General features: G+C 38.6%; 1 protein-coding gene and 2 pseudogenes across 1 annotated transcript in view; 1 reads left to right on the top strand and 2 right to left on the bottom strand.

Moving 5' to 3' along the window:
• The window catches only part of ADAMTS19 (ADAM metallopeptidase with thrombospondin type 1 motif 19), a 287,126-nt gene that overhangs the window by 214,997 nt on the left and 51,292 nt on the right, over window positions 1-20,837 (bottom strand). The window contains 1 exon segment of the mRNA XM_027775296.1: window positions 17,618-17,783. Coding sequence (XP_027631097.1) covers window positions 17,618-17,783 — 166 coding nt within the window.
• Window positions 427-904, top strand: LOC106735828 (peptidyl-prolyl cis-trans isomerase-like 3 pseudogene; annotated as a pseudogene).
• On the bottom strand, window positions 4,190-15,842 carry LOC102494283 (muskelin-like; annotated as a pseudogene).

The following is a 20,837-nucleotide window of genomic DNA, read 5'->3' as shown; positions in this document are numbered from 1 at the left end:
GAAGCAGCAGACTTCTTGCTTTAAGTCTGTCTGTCACTTTCAAGTGGACGCACATGCCCTATAGCAAAAATCTTTCCCTCAAAGGGGAAATATTTGCAATACTTTTCCAGGATAAAGAAAGAAAGAACTACTGTAAATCAAAAACCAGATAATTTAATGAATAATGAACAGAGGACTTAATATCTATTTCTTACATAAAGATATCTAAATAGCTAATTAATGGATGAAGAGATGCTCAATTTTTTTAGTATTCAGGGAAATGTAAGTAAAAACCACAATAAACTAAATGAAGTAAAATTCCTGAAATGACTAAAATTAAAAAAGATCGACTAGGTTCTAACCAAAGTGGAGACTTATTTTTGAGTTTCTCTTGGTGAGACTCCAAGAAATTAAATAGTACTTCTTCAAACCATGAAGAAGAATAAAATGTCTGTGACCTTGTATACTGATGTAGGTGACATTAAAATAGTAGTCTTCTGTGAGAGGACATCCAAAACATGTGAGAATTTCTTGGCTCTTTGTGTCAACAATCACTACAATGGCGGTATTTTTCATAGGAATATTAAGGGTTTCATGGTTCAAACAGGAGATCCAACAGGTACTGGTAGAGAGGTAACAGTATCTGGGGCAAGAAGTTTGAGGATCAATACAATGAATATCTTAAGCATAATGTTAGAGGCGTTGCATCTATGGCTAATAATGGGCCAAACACCAATGGTTCTTCATCACCTATGGCAAACAACCACATTTGGACATGAAATACATGGTATCTGGAAAGGTAATAGATGGTCTGGAGACTCTGGATGAATTGGAGAAGTTATCAGTAAATGAGAAGATGTACTGACCTCTTAATGATGTACACGTTAAGAATATAACTATTCATGCCGATCCATTTGCTCAATAGCCATAAAAGACCTGGACGAATATTAGGCAAACTATTTGCTGAAACGACTATTGTAGTTTATCCAGTTTCAATGGTAACAGAGATTACATCATCCTTCTGCTTGTTTATGACCGAGATCTTTTATGAAATGGTGGCACTAAGGGGAGCCCAACAGCTTTTATCCCCATTGTAGAGCATACTGTTTAATATAACCATTATCCAATATAGTTATTTAATTTTACTATAAAAACTTTAATTTTTGTTACCTTAATGGGAAGAAAAAAAGACTGACTATATCAAGTGCTGGCAGGAATGGGAGGGCAACTGGATATTTCATATACAAATATGGTGGGAGTTCGAGTTGGGATAAACACTTGGAAAGAAAAGGTTGGCAAGTCTGCTAAAGCTGAACATGCACATGCACAAAAGTCAACTACTGAAAACATACACTCATCAAAAATGCATGCATGCATGCAGGGACCAGCAGTTAGTGTAATGGCTATGTCGCTGGACTCCCATGTAGTCGACCGTAGCTCAATTCCCAGATGCAGTGGCTTAAACTCACGCCAGGTGCATGTGCGTGCATGAAGATCCCAGGAGGAGAAAAGAGGAGAAGGGATTGTGGCATGGCCATCCCCCCTGGGGGGTGATGGTGATTTCTCACTTTCTATCTCTCTGTCTCTGTATTTCTGGTGAGCATACGCACCCTATATCAAAAACCTCTCCCCCCCAAAAAAAAAATTAAATAAAAAAAGAAAGAAAAGAAAAAGAAAAAGAAAAAAAATGCATGCAGAAATTATTAAGAATAGCACTATTTCTGGGAACCAGTAGTTAGCGTAATGGCTATGTTGCTGGACTCCCACGTAGTCGACCGCGGTTCGTGTCCCGGACCCGGTGGCTTAACACTCACGCTGGGCGCGTGTGCGTGCGTGCCCAAGATCCCGAGAGGAGAATGGAGGAGAAGGGATTGTGGCGTGACCATCCCCTCTGGGGGGTGATTTCTCGCTTTCTGTCTCTATGTCTCTCTCTGTCTGTCTGGCGAGCGCACGCGCCCTATAGCAAAAACCTCTCAAAAAAAAAAGAATAGCACTATTTCTATCAGTTCAAGTGATCATCAATAGTAAAAAGAATAATGATTTTTTGGCCTATTTATATAATGAGAAACTAAATAGCAAGAAAAGGAACTGACTGTTGTAACATGCAAAATACGGATGAACCTCATAAAAAATCCTGAGCAAAAGAAGTCAGCTCCAGAAGAGTAGGTATGGGCCAGCCTGATGCATGGTGGTTAAGGTGACTGGATCCCACATGGTGACTACTATGCGGTTCCTCGCCACACTCGGCGGCTTGAGAAACATGCTGGGACATGTGCACATATGCCCAAGATCCCACAAAGAGGGAGAGAGAGGAGAATGGATTGTGGCATGACCATTTCCCATGGGAGTACTTTCTCTTTTACTCCCTCTGTCTCTGTCTTGCAGGTATACTCATCTTCTGACAAATTTAACAAAGAAAGGAGGAAGGAAGGGGAAGAAAGGAAAAAAGAAAAAGAGTAGGTAGCACTACCATTTACAGACACTTCAAAGGGGGGAAGACATGATGTGATAAGTTAGGTTAGTGAGTATCTTGAGATGGTTTGAGAAGTGGGTTCCTGTGAGTGGGCACAAGGGCAATTTGTAATGCTATTTTCTATATTGTGATTTGGGTGATATCTCAGGGTTATATTCATTTTGGGAAAATTTAACAGTGGACACATAATTTGTTTAGCTTCCTGCATGTAGTGCTTCAGTAATGAATTTGTTATTTTCACTTTTTTATTGAGGTATACCTTACATATTGTAGTATGCAGTCATTTAAATGTACAATTCATCAGCTTTAATAAATTTCTGTAGTTCTGCAATCACCTCATCTCCACCATCCATTCTTAAATCAGCTATCCCTTGTTCCTCTCTTTGCCATTCAATAAACTTCTATTTTGTCTCTAAACTTCTGTTCCTTTTCTTTCCCCAAGCTTATACTTGTTATCTAATGTAGTTCATATGTCTTTACTATAATTTCAGTGGAGTCCAGGAAGAGTGACAGGAAACACATGTGTTTTATTAGTCATGTTTCTCTAGAGTCTCTAACTTTGATTAGAACTCAGGGATGTGTATTCTCATAGCTCTGGTCCATCTTCTTGGTTTCTGATAAATTCCTTTCCTTGAGTCTTGTTTTCCGTGCCTCAGCTTTAGCTTGGCAGCTCTACCTACCTTAATTCTGTCTTACTAACCACCTATTCTACTTCTCTTTGCCCTCTTTGTTTATATCTTTTCAGGGTTACAGGATTAAGTTATCTTTTGGATTCTCGACCTACTGCTTCTCTTCTGTTGGTAACTTTCAGGCCCAACTGAATCAACCCTGAGATCTAAGGACTGGAACCCATCTCCATCGTTGGACACCTCTGGTCTTAGCTATCCCCCACAATTTACTGTTTCTCATTTTGTCTAACAATAAGACAGATTTTAAAAATCTAGTTAATAAATGAAGTTTACTCAAATATCATGAAAAATTAGTTAACTAAGTTAACCAAAGTCTTATGAAAATAAATGCAAACACATTTTACTTATTGAAAATGACCATAATACCACAACACAGGGCAATGCAAGATAACAAAAACAACAGAAGCTACTCAAGACAGAATCACTATAATTAAGAACAAACTTAGGGGTCCAAATTTAGTGCCAATACTTAATAAAGATACTTGAAATAAGGACAAAATAAGAAATTGGCTTTATGAGTATGTTTAGGGTACTAGGACACTTAGGAATTATTTATGTAGTTTTTCTAATTGTGACATCAATTCTAACTACAGCTATAGATATTCTATACATTAGAATCTGATAGAGGCTTATGGCAAATACTTAGTAAGGAACATGAGTGTGAATAAACTACAAGTATGTGAAGAAACTCATCATGGCAGGGTCAACACCTGATAAAACTGATCATGAAAACTACAAGTTCATGGAAAAATGCCTATTTTTTTATTTATTAACTTATTTATTTTTAATTTGACCAGAGACAGAGAGGGAAAGTAGGAAAGCAAGCTGCGAGGTCTGGACTCGAACTGCTGTTGGCCATGTGGGAGTCTAGGGACTTTAACCACTATGCCACCTGCCAGCTCCTACATGTTATTTTTTTTTTTAAAAAATGCATAGAATTCAATTTTTAAAATCAAAATAAAATTCATACTTTAATTACATTTCCCATTTTAAAAATCTCTCTATATATAATATATATACATATATCATCACATATAATATTTCCCCCCTACCACCTTTCCAAGGTGGATTCATCATTGGCCTTGAAAGGAAAAGAGTACCATACAGGATATCTTTATCAAATGTAGTAAGGGATAGCTTTTCCACTAGTGTCAATCTCAACAAAGCAAATGAGATGAATACAGATGCATTCAATGACTAAAAAGTGCCATTTCTTTCCCCTTAGCACTTTTCCACATTTTCTCTTTCCCTTAGTTATCACCTTCACATGCTTGGGTTTTAGGGAAGCTGCTGCTACAGAAACCGTTAATTGTCCATTAATATCTCTCTTTCTTTCCTTTAGTAATAGAAAAACCCCATTCTACATGTCCCATTGCCATTTTTATTTTAAGCTAGAAATGTGACTATTCGAACAGAAAGATTTCTCAGTCTGCTTTTCACCTGGGGGTTGCACATGTGACTAAGTACTGACGAATGGACTAGGAGCAGAACTAGTATGTACAACTTCGAATCACTCCAGGCCCCCCAAAAAATGCTTCTCCCTGACTTTTCTCTTTCCTTCATCCGATAGAATCCAGACAAAGTGGACATTCCAGAAGATAACACTCTGGGGGGATAGCAAACAATAAAAAGAGACCTGGGTCACTGGATGATGTCCTGGCTCAGAGGGACCAATTTGCCCTGACACACCTGCACACCACTGAACACACTATAGGCATAAACTCCTGTAAATAATATATCTTATTTGAAACCCTGTGTTCTGAGATCTCTACTACAGCAACATAGCCTACGCCAGACCCAACACAGATGCTTCTTAGTGCCGTTCATATGAAATTAGGTGCCTTCTGTGAGTTTTGTGTTAGAATCCCTTCATGTCATGCTTCTAACTTTTTACTTGGTTGTTGTCATCACCACAGGAGTTGCTACACAAAAGCAAGCAGAGAGTGTCTCCATTACTTAATACCTGTCACATGGTAAGAATCATGTGTGAATGAGAAGAATGGCTCTGAGACCCAGCCTGGTGATGTAGTAAGTAGAAAATCGACCTGCAGTGCTGGAAGTCACATGGCTGATTCTGGGTTCAGATCTCTGGTCAACTTGGATACACATCAGGGGCATACATGCCTAAGATTTTGACAAGCTGGAGGGCTGAGAGAAGGGATTTCAGTATGATGTGATCCTGGCAAGGGTTGCTTCTTTTTCTCTATATCTTATGCACAGATACTCCCTGTCATGAATAAAATGGGGGGGAAAAGCTGCATTTTTTAAAAAGGAGCCATCTCTTTAAAAGAAAGAAAAAGAATGACTCTCAGTCTATATGTAACCCTAAAAGTAATGTCGTGTGTTCTAAATATGTTGTGACTTGAATGCTACCAGATGATTTGTCGGTTAATTTTTCAACAACTCTAACTATGTTAAATCAAGAATCCCTGCTAGCTTATCTTAAAACAGACTGTAATGTTTCATAGCTGTGTAATTTTTGAACGAACTCAAAGGCAGGCAGGCAATCACCCTTGACCTCTACCACCTATAACCTCTGTCATCTCTTTTCCCATTAATCTCTCCATTGCTCACACAATTCCATCAGTATTGGCACCATCACTTCTAAGGACTTTGGGGTGGCTAGTCTCATGGCCTACCACACACTTATTTCAGAACTATCTCTGGCTTTTTCTATATTAATGTAGCTTTCATGGGGGGCCAGCAGATGGCATAGTGATTACATCACTGGACTCCCACATGGCCAACCATGGTTCGAGTCCCTGGTCCAGTGGCTTGAATCTCACGCCAAGTATGTGTGCGTGCATGCCCAAGATCCTGAAAGGAGAATGGAAGAGAAGGGATTGGGTTATGGCCATTCCCCATGGGAGTAATTTCTCACTTTCCCTCTCACTGTCTGTCTCTCTCTAGTGAGCACATCTGCCCTACGGCACAAACCTCTACCCAAAAAATTGTGGCTTTCCTTAGGCTACACTGTGACCTAGAAGTTAATGGAGCCAGATCCCACATGGCTGACTATAGTTTGAGTATGGCCTTGGGAGCTTGAAGAATGTAATATGCAAGCACATGTGTGTGCATGCCCCAAATGCCAACAGGATGAAAAAATGGAAACACAAGAGTAACTATTCCTCACAATGTCATAAATCCAGAATGAATTTCTGACATTCTCTTCCCTTTTTTGTCTTTGATGAGTCCAGATAAAACATGTTTTAAATACAGTCTTGTATCAGTGGTTGCTGTGTGTGTGAGTTCTGTCATTGGAATCATCCCATAGTCTTTCTTGGTGCCTGCCATCTGATATTATGTCTACATGATCATAATGCACATCACAGCTAAAGAAATCATTCAAACACATCTTTGATCAATGGCCACCTAATATGTATAAGCAACAATGTTTTGAGGGCAGTAGCATGCAGAATCCAAGACTGGATATCCTCAGGAGGCCTAGCATTACAGGAGTCCTCTTGAGGAAGTTTCCAGGTTTGACATTGACAATTGAAAGCAAACCACCTACTGGATTGTGGTTCACTGGCTCTGCTGTCATCCATGCTGCCATTACATGTCAAAATTCTACCCCAAAGGTATAGATCATGTTTTCCTGAATCTATACACATGTGAAGATCAAACACCAATTTTGGTCCTCCATCAGCAGCAGTATCCTCACTGAGTAAAATCCATGTGTTTGCATCAAATGATAAAAATCACTTTTTATTGATGTGCTGTTCCTCATAGAAGAATCCCAATAACACCCCAATGTGTAGAATTGCCTCTGTTGAATATCAATGCGCATATTACGACATGATCTGGCACTAGGACCATTCACTTTCTCAGTGTCTCTCAAGACACTGAGACTGGTTCTCCTTTACACTGTATGCCCAGGAGTCAGCCCAACACTGTGTTCCATCCCAGCCACCAAACAAATAAATGGTCTCTCTGTAAACATCAATTCCATCTCTTGGTCCCCTCTTATTCCTGGTCAGTTATCTTCTCCAACAGCTTTGGTGGTTTGGGAATAATATGACTCCATCATGGCTTACACTCCTGTGGACTGACATTCTGACTGAACGAGCCATCGTTTACAGCTTTTTCAATAAACTCTTCACAAGTACCAAAATCACCCTTCAACACCAGTTTGTCACACAGATCTATTAACAGGGATGGTCCACACAATCTTGGTTTTCCTTTGTGGTGATTCAAAAGTCTCTGTGTAATTGGGTTCTCTGAAGTGTTCTGGTGATGGCAAATGGCTTCCTGTTCACAGTACTTGCTATACCAGCTGAGACAGGGTTGTACTACATAAGGATCATCAATACCACTAAGTTTAACACGCCAGATGCTAAAGGTAAAGCTGGGCCCCAGGGTCAAAGTGGAACTACTTTGAGACCAGCAGATGCTGTGATGATTATGTCGCTGGACTCCCACATGATTGATGGTGGTTTGAGTCCAAGATCTCAAGAGGAGAATGGAAGAATGGAAGAGAAGGGATTGACCATCCCCCCAGATGGTGATTTCTCACTTTCTGTCTCTCTGCCTCTCTTTGTCTCTCTGGTGAGCATATGTGCCCTATAGCAAAAATCTATCTTTAAAAAAAAAAAGTTTATTTTAATTAATCAACAAGGGAACATCTGTTCATCGATTTTATGCTTTAAGGTGAATGTTTCTTTGTTACAATCATTCTTTAAACCACTGGACAATAAGTCTGTTGTATTTTCTTCATCCATTCCACCAAAGGCTAAATTTCTTCAAATTGCAGACCTGAGATTTTTCATATTTTGCAAATGTGATATTCTTTTTTTTTTTTAAGAGAGGTTTTCGCTATAGTGCGCATGCACTCACCAGACAGACAGAGAGAGACAGAGAGACAAAAAGCGAGAAATCAACCCCCAGGGGGGATGACCACGCTGGAATCCCTTCTCCTCCATTCTCTTCTCGGAATCTTGGGCACACACACACACGCGCCCGGCATGAGTTTTAAGCCACCGGGTCTGGGATGTGAGCTGCAGTCGACTACGTGGGAGTTCAGCAACATAGTCATTATGCTAACTGCTAGTCCCAACCAAAGGTGATATTCTGAACTATAGGAGGCCTTTACAGCTTCAGAATCAAGTACTAGAGAGGAGAGTTGCTTTCTGAAGATCATCTTGAAGATAGTTCATTTGGTTTATCCACTAAAATGTTTACCAAAGAGTTACAAAAGATGTTTAGATTAATTTTTTATGAACATAAAGACAATATTAGAACTATAAGTCATTTCTTAAACATGAGTAAGATAAATTTTTTGAGAGAACCGACATCACTATATCTTTTAAAATGTTTTCAATGAACTATTATGTACAAGAAGTATTCTGTTACAGAAGATGTCATCCTAATACAGTAACTGGAAACACAATGCATGACCTTTAAAACTTAAAAGAAATTTTCAAAATACGTACCACTAAAATTTACCACTTTGCAAACAGAATAATAAACAAAATAAATTTTTTAAGTGTGTTTTTCTGCTATGGTCCATTTAAACCTCATGGTTCTAAGAATCTAAGGAAATTCTTTAAAACCAACCTTCTGAGGTCAGAACGCACAGATACAATTCTTGGCTCTGCCACTTAATAGCTTTGTGACTGTACAATACAAACTTAACCTCTCTGCTTCTCTTGTTGTAGAGATAAAAATAATAGAGGTATAGAAATACATACAGAATTTATACATGCATATACAATTTTCCCAGTGACATGTGTAACCCGTGTTAAATGAAATACACAGTAGTTATTATGACGTCTGTGATACAGAATCATGAAGTATGTTCTCAAATAATTCTATGGTTATTTTCTATCTAAGTAGATATACATACTCTTTCTTACATGGATCAAGGTATACCCAGGAATATACTCTATGCCCTCAGTATAATTTTTTTTTTTTTTGGAGAGGTTTTTGCTATCAGGCGTGTGCGCTCACCAGAAAGACAGAGAGAGACAGAGAGAGAGAAAGTGAAAAATCACCCCCCAGGGGGCATGGCCACGCCGCAATCCCTTCTTCTCCATTCTCCTATCGGGATCTTGGGCACACGCCCACACTCACCAGGCTTGAGTTTAAGCCACCGGGTCCAGGATTCAAACCACGGTTGACTACATGTGAGTTCAGCAACATAGCCATTACACTAACTGCTGGTCCCACCCTCAGTATATTTTTGACATTAAGAAATTACTGTATTGTGGCCAGCAGGTGGTGTGGTGATTAGGATATGGGACTCCCACATGGATGATTGTGGTTTGAGTCCCAGATCTGGCAGCTTGCTTTTTCACTTTCCTTTCTGTCTCTGATCAAATTAAAAATAATAATAATAATAATAATAACAAATAGAACAATTTTTTAAAAGAGAAATTATTGTGTTTATATTATTGAATAAAATTAACTGAACCCTAGAGTAAAGAATCACTGGTCATATTTAAAGTACTGTTTGAGGAACTAGCAGGTGGCGTAATGGTTATGACGCTGGACTTCCACATGTCCAACGGCAGGTTGAGTCCCAGATTCAGAGGCTTGAAACTCATGCCGGGTACGTGTGCGTGCATGCCCAAAATCCCAAGAGGAGAATGAAGGAGAAAGGATTGTAGTGTGCCCCTCCCCACCCCCACCCCAAGGGAGATTTCTCACTTTCTGTCTCTCTAACTCTCTGGCAAGAACACGCATCCTACAGTAAATATCTTTTCTAAAAACTGAATGAATAAATATTCATTTGATATTTAGAATACAGAAAAGGCCAAGGCAACTTAATTTTGTTCTTGTCTTATTTAAGCAGTCTAATAAGGCCATAGCTGTTATTAAATTCTCCATTTTAGGATGTAGTTCTTTATAAAAGAGAATGCTGGCCTGCATTCTAGAAGGCTTTGAAACAGAAAGGTGAGAACTACAGTCTCAGGGGCCTCAAAGAAGGGGTGGGTTGGGGTGGGACTGACATCGCAGAAGACAGACCAAGGTGAACTCTCGCCTGGACCTGGGACTTCAGGCCCAACTTGTGATGGCTGCAACAGATACAGAAAAAAACAACAGAGATTTATGGAATGTGATTTAATAAAATAAAACAATTTAACAATTTGAGACTCACTAGAAATCAAGGATATCAACCTTAGGAACCATGGATATTGACTCCTTCTTTTGGCAGATAAATGACTAGTCCAAGTACAGACAATAGGACCTGGAGGAAAATGTATTTATCTCAACTTTTTTTTTTTTTTTGGGGGGTTTTTGCTATAGGGGGCATGCATTTACCAGACAGACAGAGAGAGACAGAGAGACAGAAAGCGAGAATCACCCCCCAGAGGGGATGGCCACACCACAATCCCTTCTCCTCCATTCTCCTCTCGGGATCCTGGGCACACACGCACACGCACCCAGCGTGAGTTTTAAGCCACCGGGTCCAGGACTCAAACTGCGGTCAACTACATGGGAGTCCAGCGACATAGCCATTACGCTAACTGCTGGTCCCATCAACTTTTAACAGAATAAGGTGCTGTGTAATTACCGTCCAAACATGAGAACCATTAGGGAAACAACGGAGAAAACTAAGCATTTCTCAGTCTTTTAAAAAAAATTTTTTGTCCTTCCTCATATAGAAATGTTGCCTCACTGGGTTACTTTCCACAAAGATTATAGCTTCCCATCCTTTTGTTTTTTTAGGCAGAATTGCACTCATAATGATGTGCCCCTAATCTTGAAGGGAATAAATATTATTTTTGTGGAATGACATGGAGGAAATCTTGTGTCCAGCACTTCATGAGGTGTTTGTGTAGTGTTCCCACCTTAAAAAGGCTTAAGAGACAGACACTTCCTTGGACCAGCAGTTAGTGTAATGGCTATGTTGCTGGACTCCCACAGAGTCGATCATGGTTCGAGTCCCGGACCCGGTGGCTTAAACTCATGCCGGGTGCGTGTGCGTGCATGCCCAAGATCCCGAGAGGAGAATGGAGGAGAAGGGAGTGTGGCGTGGCCATCCTCCCCATGTGTGATTTCTCGCTTTCTGTCTCTCTGTCTCTCTGTTTTTCTGCGAGTGCACACGCCCTGTAGCAAAAAAACTCTCCAAAAAAAAAAAAAAAAAAGACAGACACTTCCTAAGTGTGGTGGTCCATGGTCCATGCACAAAATGCAATGGAGGCCCTGGGAAAGGTCTATGTAGGTAACACGTGGGAAGAGAGCATCCTGAGGATTCAGAAGGACCTCTGCTGCAAAGCCTTGAAGGATGCGTGGATTCAAGAAAAATAAAAGAAAGCCTTGAAAGAAACAAGAAGACTGAGAGGCATGAAAGGGTATGGTGCACAGGGATGGAGATAAAAGATCTCTATAGACTTGGATTGTTCTCTAATTTAAACATGCACAAGAATCATGTGAAGGTCTACATTTAAAATATTGATTATCTTCAGCCGCAGCCACTGTTACTCTGTCTCAGTGAATGCTGATGAGGCCCAGAAGTCTGCATTTGACCCTGAACTCCAGATGATTTGGGTGCGGGACTCTACCTGCCTGGACATTGTGTGCCATGTTGGACTGTATGACTTTTACCCTGAAGATGTGGAGAATCCTAGAAAGAAGAACTATCAAATGAGCCTCTTAGAACACTTAAAAATTAGATTATAAGAGGACTGGATTAAAATCAATACACGCAGGGGACCAGAAGATGATGTAATGGTTATATTGCTGGACTCCAACATAGTCAACTGCAGTTCGAGTTCTGGACCTGGCAGCTTAAAACTCCGGCCAGGTACATGTGTGTGCATGCCCAAGATCCTGAGAGGAAAATGGAAGAGAAGGGATTGTGATGTGGCCATCCCTCCTGGGAAATGATTTCTTGCCTTCCATCTCACTGTCTCTGTCTCTCTGGCAAGAGCACATGCCCTGTAGCAAAGAAACATTCTCTCAAGACCAGCAGTTAGCATAATGGCTATGTCGCTGGATTCCCATGTAGTCGACCACGGTTCGTGTACTGGACCCGGTGGCTTAAAACTCATGCCAGGCGCATGTGCGTGTGTGCCCAAGATCCCAAGAGGAGAATGGAGGACAAGAGATTGAGGCATGGCCATCCTCTTTGGGGGGTGATTTCTCGCTTTCTGTCTCTCTGTCTTTCTCTGTCTGTCTGGTGAGTGCACATGCCCTATAGCAGAAACCTCTCAAAAAAAAAAAAATAAAATAAATAATTAAATAAAATAAAACACTCTCTCTTACCAAAAGAAAAAAGAAGAAAATATGCAGGAGGCACTAGATTGCAGTAGCCCAAATAATATGTAAGTTGGCTACAGAAACCAGAGGTCCAGGCATGGGTGAGACTCCTAGCATGCCATCAAAACAGCTCAGGTAGCTTATTTTAAAGCTTTCCATTTTATTTGTCTTACTTTTTTCCCATCTGTAAAATGGGGATAAAATACTATGTACCTCATAAGATACATAAAATAAAATAATCCATGTACTATATTCACTAGAACTGATACATAATACATTTCATATAAATGTGATTATGACAATCAAGCAAAAGTGATAGGAATAAAAAGAAAGAGGGAAAACTGTAGGTAGGCACTATCTTGAGTAAAATCAATCTGAAGAAAGGGGCAGAATAACAACGTTAGTTGCTGCTGTTTGTTCTGGATTGCGTGTATGGGGTGTATACTCTATTTCTCAGAGAGTAGGTAGTGGGGAGAAGTTTGGGAGGAAAGATGATGGCTTCAGCTTTAGATTATTAAGTACAAAGTCCACGAGCAGTATGTGAGTAGAAGTTATTACTTATCTGGAAGTCAGTGGAAAGGCTGACATTCAGGTAGCTTGCATCAGAGTGACGGCGAATCGATGGATTTGGGTGATGCTGCCCTGGGATAGTACATGCAATGGAGAAGTAGAAAGAAAAGAAAGACCTGAGAGGTGCTTACAATCAGGAGGCGTATATACAGAAGACGCACTCATAAGGGCAAGCCTGTAAGGACATTAAAAGAGAGTAAAATGGAAACCAGAGGATAGTTTATAAAAGGAAGTGCTTTTTAACTCTATCAGGATTGGTGAGGGGCCAGCAGATGGTGTGATAGTTAAGGTGCTGGACTCTCACATCATTTGAGTCCCAAACCTGGAGGTTTGAAAATCATGCCAGGTGTATGTATGTTCATGTGTGCCCAAAATCCCAAGAGGAGAATGGAGAAGAGATTATGGTGTGGTCATCTCCCACATGGGGATGATTTCTCACATTCCCTCTCACTGTCTCTCTCTTCTGTCCCTATCCTGTGAGTGCACATACCCTAAGGCAAAAACCTCAAAAAAAAAAAAAAAAAGAAAGAAAGAAAGAAAGAAAGAAAGAAAGAAGGAAAGAAAGAAAAAGAAAAAGAAAAAGAAAGAAAGAAAGAAAGAAAGAAAGAAAGAAAGAAAGAAAGAAAGAAAGAAAGAAAGAAAGAAAGAAAGAAAGAAAGAACAACAAAGAGAATGGTGGATAGATCAAGTAAGAGAGAGACAGAAAAATATATTTCCTTTATTATCCCAGCTAGCAACAACAGTGTTGACCTCAATCTATCCTTACCTTCATGTTTCATTTAAATAGGCTACCTGGGAGATTCTAGGGTTTCCTACAAATCTCAACTTCTTGGCAGACTCCATCATACAAGTTAGCCATTGAATGTGAAAGTCATGCATACCGAAGTCATTTTTGAATTAAGTTACTTCCTTAGTTTTCATCGCCTACAACTATGTCGAGTTCATTCTTCCTCTCCTAAATGTTTAGAACTTTTTCTACCCAGATGCATGAGTAAAAATTACACAGTTGATACTGTACACTTTCAGTTACAGAAGAAATTTAAAAATATACATTTACCAATGTTGAACACATGCTTTTCATAACACTCTCCACATAACTGGCATGATACCCATAGCAGTCATGAATGGAATACAGAACTATTTCGGTAGTGGCTTGGTTGTGTCAGCTCTAAGAATAGAGATGATGTCTACATCCTGTTCAAACCTTTATCTTCAAACCCATAAATCCCTTTCTTTTTCATACTGTGTCCTAGACAAACTCATTAAGTTTCAAGGCAATACAAATTGATAGTCACTTGCAGATAAAGTCCTTACCAGAGCATACAAACTTTTCATTATCTAGTCATGCCTACTTTCCCAGGGCTGTATCTGATTAAGGGCAGAAACATTTAAGCTCTCCTGGTTGATATTTTTTCATGCCTTTTACTTTTGCACATATTCCATTCTGTCTGAAATATTCTTGCCCCATTAATGTCAAAACGTGCTAAAAACTGTACATCCTTTTTAACTTCACACATAATCTCATCTAATTCTGAGGACAGTTTTGAGATACAGGTATCATTATTATCACTGTGAATATTGTCAATGGACCTTTGGAAAATAACATAAATTTTTTAATATCACCCAGTAGGGGAGTGGAAGCTAAAGTGAACACAGGCATTCTGACTCCACAGTCCATTATTTTAATCTACACACTGTTCCTCTTTATTCTTATTGAGTTTTATTTGAACTTTGAGGATTGGCTCCTTATTTTCAGAAAATTACAATCTTGTATATTGAGTCCGTTGTATTTTTGGGGGGGAGATTTTTGCTATAGGGTGTGTGTACTTGCTGAGGGACGGAGAGACAGAGAGCAAGAAATCACCCCCCCCACCCCAGGAGAGATGACAACGCTGCAATCCCTTCTCCATTCTGCTCTAGGGATTTTGGGCATGCACACACACATGCCCAGCTAGAATTTCAAGCCACCACATCTGAAACTCGAACTGTGATTGGCCATGTGGGAGTTGAGCACCTTAACTACTACACCACCTGCTGGCACAGAGTCTGCTATAGTTCTTATCACTCTACGACATAACAGCTGATTTAGCAGTTTTTCTAAAATGATATATTATTCATTTCTTGAGAATAAAATCTGTACCACTGAAGCTTAACATCTCTGTGAGGTGACCAGTCATGTTTATATTGCAAATAAAGAAGCTAAGGTTTAAAAATTTAAGAAAATTGCAAGAGATTATCTAACCAGAGTGAGATGAACCTGGCCCTTGAACCCAAGTCTTTTGACTCTGAACATCTTGTGTTTTCCCTTCCTGTGCATTATCTTTTCTTTAAAAAACACAACAGACCTAAGCAATTTATATTACTAAAACAGAAAGAAAATAAAAATCAATACATGTAAATAAATTCTCCCTAAAGCATTATGATGGTGAAAAGGAACAGTGCAAAGACAGATGAAATGAGTAAACTTTGCGATTCCACTTTGCAGAGGCAAATTCTGCAACATTACCCAAATGTGATCCACGTTATTAATAAGTTAGTACATCAGCCTGAAGTAAGAAAGGAAGAGCTACAGTTAGGCACATCGGTACGAGTGAATGAATATTTTATTTCATGGATTGCTAATTTTAGAAGGACTTGCTAAATTGCGAACCCTTTAAAAAATATCTGAAAATAGATAACCTCAGCAAATCATCTAGTTGATCAGAGCAAAGCATTTCTTGCTTGCAAGGTCTTGATCCAACTAGGTCAACATTAATATGCAACAATCACGCCTAAAATTTTAAAATCAGAAACTTTATAAACAATGTTTGCCAAATATGAGCTGTGTATTTATGTTTTATTAAACCTATTAAAGTTTAGAATTTTTTAGAAATGGTGTCTCCATGCATAATGGCTTACGAAGGCTGCTCTGTGTCATCAAGGCACATGAGTAATTAGAACAGCTGGATCTTACTGATGCAAAAGTTACACAATGCAGATTTTCTATATAACTGTCACAGGAGTTTAATTCATGTCTTTAAATGAATTCAGTCCAAGTTGTTGCTGTTGTCTTTATCATTTCACAATACAAAAAAGCTTTTCTTTTGATTGTTCATAATACTATAACTTTTGTTTAGATGTTTTTATCTCCTTTGTATCTAAAGCTGTTAGAATAGAGAAGAGGGATGTGATTTATCTAAATTGGCTTGACCTTATACACTGAATAGTGTGATATGGAGGTAGGGCCACTGAACCACATTTCAAGAGGATTTCTGAACAGACCAACAAGTTTCATAAAAAAAGAAAAACAGAAATCACAGACTAATTTAAGAAAAAATACATCCTAACCAGGAACAGATCATTTTTCTAAATATGAAAACTTTAAAAAATCGGTGATATGCAATTGATGATATTGCTGTTCAGCTGGATTCCTCTGAATATGTTATTTATTGTTATAATTCACATACCTAAACTAGCCTCAAATACTGTGATCCATTTTTGAGTTGATAACTTAGCACTAACTACATTAACACTTAATTTCCAATCTATAAACAAAATTTTGGAGTCTTTACTCCTGAAACGCTTCAATAAATTTATATTTCCTCTGATCCTAATTAGAAATATTTCTCATATCTGTGAATATTCACTGAGATGTCTAAAGATTCTAGAGGGGACCAGTAGTTGGCATGATGACTATGTCTCTGGACTCCTATGTAGTCAATCGTGGTTCCAGTCCCAGACCTGGTTGATTAACTCACACTGGGCATGTGTGCATGCATGCCCAAGATCCCAGGAGGAGAATGGAGCAGAAGGGATTGTGGTATGGTCATCCCCCCTGGGGGGTGATTTTTCACTTTTGGTCTCTCTGTCTCTCTCTGTCTTTCTGAAGAGTACACATGCCCTACAGCAAAAATAAATAAATAAATAAAAAACTCTCCAATAAATAAATATTCTAGGAAAATCTCTAATTATTTTCTGTTAGCTATGACTTCCGGGTCTTACTCACATAACCAAAATCATTTCCTTACTAATATTTTGCAAATGCCACAGATCTCTGCCTAAAGTGAAAAGCAAGTATGCAAAATAGTCACCCACATTTTATTTTTGTGAAGAACTGGTAGACAAAGAGACAAGTATTTGGTGGATGAGAATGTTTAGGAGTCTCTGAAAAGTTCCAGACATAAGGGATTCAGATATAGAGAATAAAATTCAAAAGTACAAATCTTACTCTTCTTCCTCCTCCTCTGCTAATTTTAGCCTCCAAGATGATTTTTGATTTTTTTTTAAGAGGATGCATTTAGTCAAAGTAAAGAGATATCTATTATGTTCTCATAGAGGTAGACTAAAATAAGCCTATGAGCTCAAAGTATTTAGTTTCAGGAGATCTGTAATTCTCCCAGTGGCATTTCTATTTCCGTTTAGTGACCAGTATCTCATGAGCAACACTTCACAGTTCAAGAAAGGTATACATACATGTTGTATGTTAATCTCTGAAGTTTTCTTTTATTTTCCTTGTATTTTTCATATTAAAGTAAACTGCTTCATAGATCATTCTAAATTGAATATATTTCATTGTTATTAAACCAAAAGATTCCACATTAAAGCCAGTAGATAGATATGGGGGAGGAGAAAAAGGGAGAGAGAGAGAGAACAGTTTTTAATTTTTTTAAAGGATTCATCTTACATTGCAAATTCAGCTACATCCTTTCAGAAGAAGCATTACCTGAAATGACACCACAGTAATGACCGTGAGGCGCTGACTTCTCCGTGACTTTTTCCTCCACGGACCTTTTCTGCCTATATACCCGGTGTGGGTGACCTGTTATGGCCATTGTGTCATTGAGTGGCTCAATAAATATGAAGTCCTCATTGAGCTGTATAAATCCCATCTGGAATATATAACACAAAAAGATACATAAGACACACCATTTAAAAACAATTACCTTCCAGGTTCTATTTACACATTCTGTTTTCTTTAACAATATGCATATAGTCTTCTAAGTGAAGCTATTTTAGCAACCCCACTAGGAAGGTAACTATCTTCCCATTTTATTACTTCATCTTTATGTACTTTATTGCACTAGCAACAGACTTCATTGAGTTAGTCTTAGCCTGTGTGGGTGGGAGGCTAGATGCCAGCAACAGATGCACAGTAAAAATTCTGGAATGTTCAAGGCTTACTTTGAGAGACCCATGGGGTCACTTACATTACAGCGTATACAGAAAGAGCGATAGTTTTTATTAATTGCACACACCACACAGTCCAACTTTGTGACAATCATTATTGAATAAAGTAATTCATATAAGACAGTAAAGTAAATGCAGAAGACGTAGCATTGAAATTAACAAATAAAATATTCTTCAAGCCTTCTACTAAACATTTTAAAACCCTGGAAAAATAAATTAGTGAGGAAATGAAGTATCACTTGAACAACTTCCATTTCACACAGTGCCATGTTTTTAAAGTCATCCAATTGTGAACAGAGGGTAAAAACCGTAATACATGGTTATGAACAATAAAAACAACGTATAACAAGTATCCTTGTACTATATTGAGGCAAAGCCTAGTCATTACTTTCTTTCCTTTATTAGAACATAAATTTGCATTGTAACTAGCAAAAGTACTCCACAGAGAAGAACATGCTATAACTTAATCTTTTTCATTTCTATTGAATGCTACATAATTTAAATATAACAATTCTATAAATCAAATATATAAATAGCTTGGATTTGACTATGTTACTTCTTTGGCAAATATTTCTGAAGAAATAATCCCCTAAAATCAGTATTATTCAAACCCAATGCATTAATATTAAAATTCTTAATGCTACTTTGTATTAGCCATATGCAATTTAGATATAATTCATTTTAACTTGACACAAATGTAAGTAGCATAAAAATAGCATAATTATTACTCCAGATACAGTATTTTTCACAAACTTAAAATTTATTTAAAAAATAAATTTACCGGGAACCAGCAGTTAGCGGAATGGCTATGTCGCTGGACTCCCACGTAGTCGACCGCGGTTCGTGTCCCGGACCCGGTGGCTTAAAACTCACGCCGGGTGTGTGTGCGTGCGTGCCCAAGATCCCGAGAGGAAAATGGAGGAGAAGGGATTGTGGCATGACCATCCCCCCTGGGGGGTGATTTCTCACTTTCTGTCTCTATGTCTCTCTCTATCTGTCTGGCGAGTGCACACGCCCTATAGCGAAAATCTCTCCAAAAAAAAATTAAATAAATAAATAAAATAAATTTACCCTAAAAAAATGCATGTTTTCCTTAGAACAGAAGAGAAAGTTTAAAATTGTGTCCTAACAATTAGTGTACTGAATCTTTCATACAGAAAGGCAATGTGATTGTCAGTATACTACTTCATTTTATTCTTCGCCGAATTAAAATTATACAACTTAAGACTAAATCTAAAGAGACTTATCCAATTTTGTTTTATTGAATTTTCATATACTACACATTTCTCAAGAACTATCATAAGCAGTTCCATCATCTCTCTGTCTGTTTCCTCTCCTTACTCCACTCTTCTCTTTCTCTCTCCCATCTGTTTCTCTCTTTATCTCTCTATCTTTCCTCCATACACATACATGCAAGCACTCAACACATTTTTGGTTAGGGAAAACTGTAATAAAAAAATTCACTCCAATGATTTTTGTTTTGGAGAGGTTTTTGCTATAGGGCACATTTGCTCACCAGAAAGACAGAGAGTGAAAGAGAGACAGAAAGTGAGAAATCACCCCCTGGGAGATGGCCACACCACAATCTCTTCTCCTCCATTCTCCTCTCAGGATCTTGTGCACGCATGCACACGCGCCCAGCATGAGGTTAAGTAAGTCACAGGATCCGGGACTTGAACTGCAGTCGACTACACGGGAGTCCAGCGACATAGCCATTATACCAACTGCTAATCCCTCTAATGATCTTTTTTAAGAGTTAGAATATTTGGGCCAAATATTTTTGTCTAATTTTAATATGAACTTCAATTAGTTCTTTCATTTTTTTCCCACACATTTTACTTCTCTCAAATCTGAAATCAGCTTGAGTTTTAGAATAGATATTACATGAGATCCAGAACATTTTCCCTTGGGCTTAATTTGATGAGAAACAGAAGATATTAAATAGAAAAAAATCACCATTAAAGATACGTGAATTGGGACCAGCAGGCGGCATGTAGCTAAGGTGCTGGACACCTCCACATGGCCAACCACGGTTTGAGTCTCAGACTTGGTGGCTTACTTTCTCACTTTCTCTGTGTCTCTCTCTGGTAAAATTAAAATGAATGAATAAATAAATAAAAATTTTTAAAAAGATACATGAATTGAGGATAGGCAGTATTGAATTAAACATCTTTGATCCAGAATGTGAAAGTATAGAAATACCGAGTTGTCAAAAAGTCATGACATATTTTTCTATGTTTTCCTATGCAAAAATGCATCATGACTTTTCCGATGATCCAATATGATATTCTTGTCGTATATATTAGTCTAATTTTGAGATTTGCTCAACATTCAATAACAAAACTGACATGTTGCCAATGACTGAAATAATCATTATGATGGTTGGTCAATTACAGCATCTCAGGTAAATATTCTTACATTACCTAAATCATAAATTTGTGAACCAATAACGTTTCAACAGGTTACAAACATGGTTAGATTTTTCTTTTCTGGGGAGAGCTTTTTTTTTTTTTCTTTGCTATAGGGCACGTGCGCTCGCCAGACAGAGACGGAGAGACAGAAAGTGAGAAATCACCCCCAGGGGGGTGATCCCTTCTCCTCCATTCTTCTCTCAGCATCTTGGGCACGCACACACACGCGCCAGGCGTGAATTTAAGCCATCGGGTCCGGGACTCAAACCGCGGTCAGCTACATGGGAGTCCAGTGATATAGCCATTATGCTAAATGCTGGCCCCAAACATGGTTAGATTTTTAAG

This window comes from Tupaia chinensis, unplaced genomic scaffold (assembly GCF_000334495.1).
Source record: "Tupaia chinensis unplaced genomic scaffold, TupChi_1.0 Scaffold000541_1, whole genome shotgun sequence".
Lineage (NCBI taxonomy): Eukaryota > Metazoa > Chordata > Mammalia > Scandentia > Tupaiidae > Tupaia > Tupaia belangeri.
The sequence above is the reverse complement of the archived record's forward strand: the minus strand, read 5'-3'. Positions and strand labels throughout refer to the sequence as shown.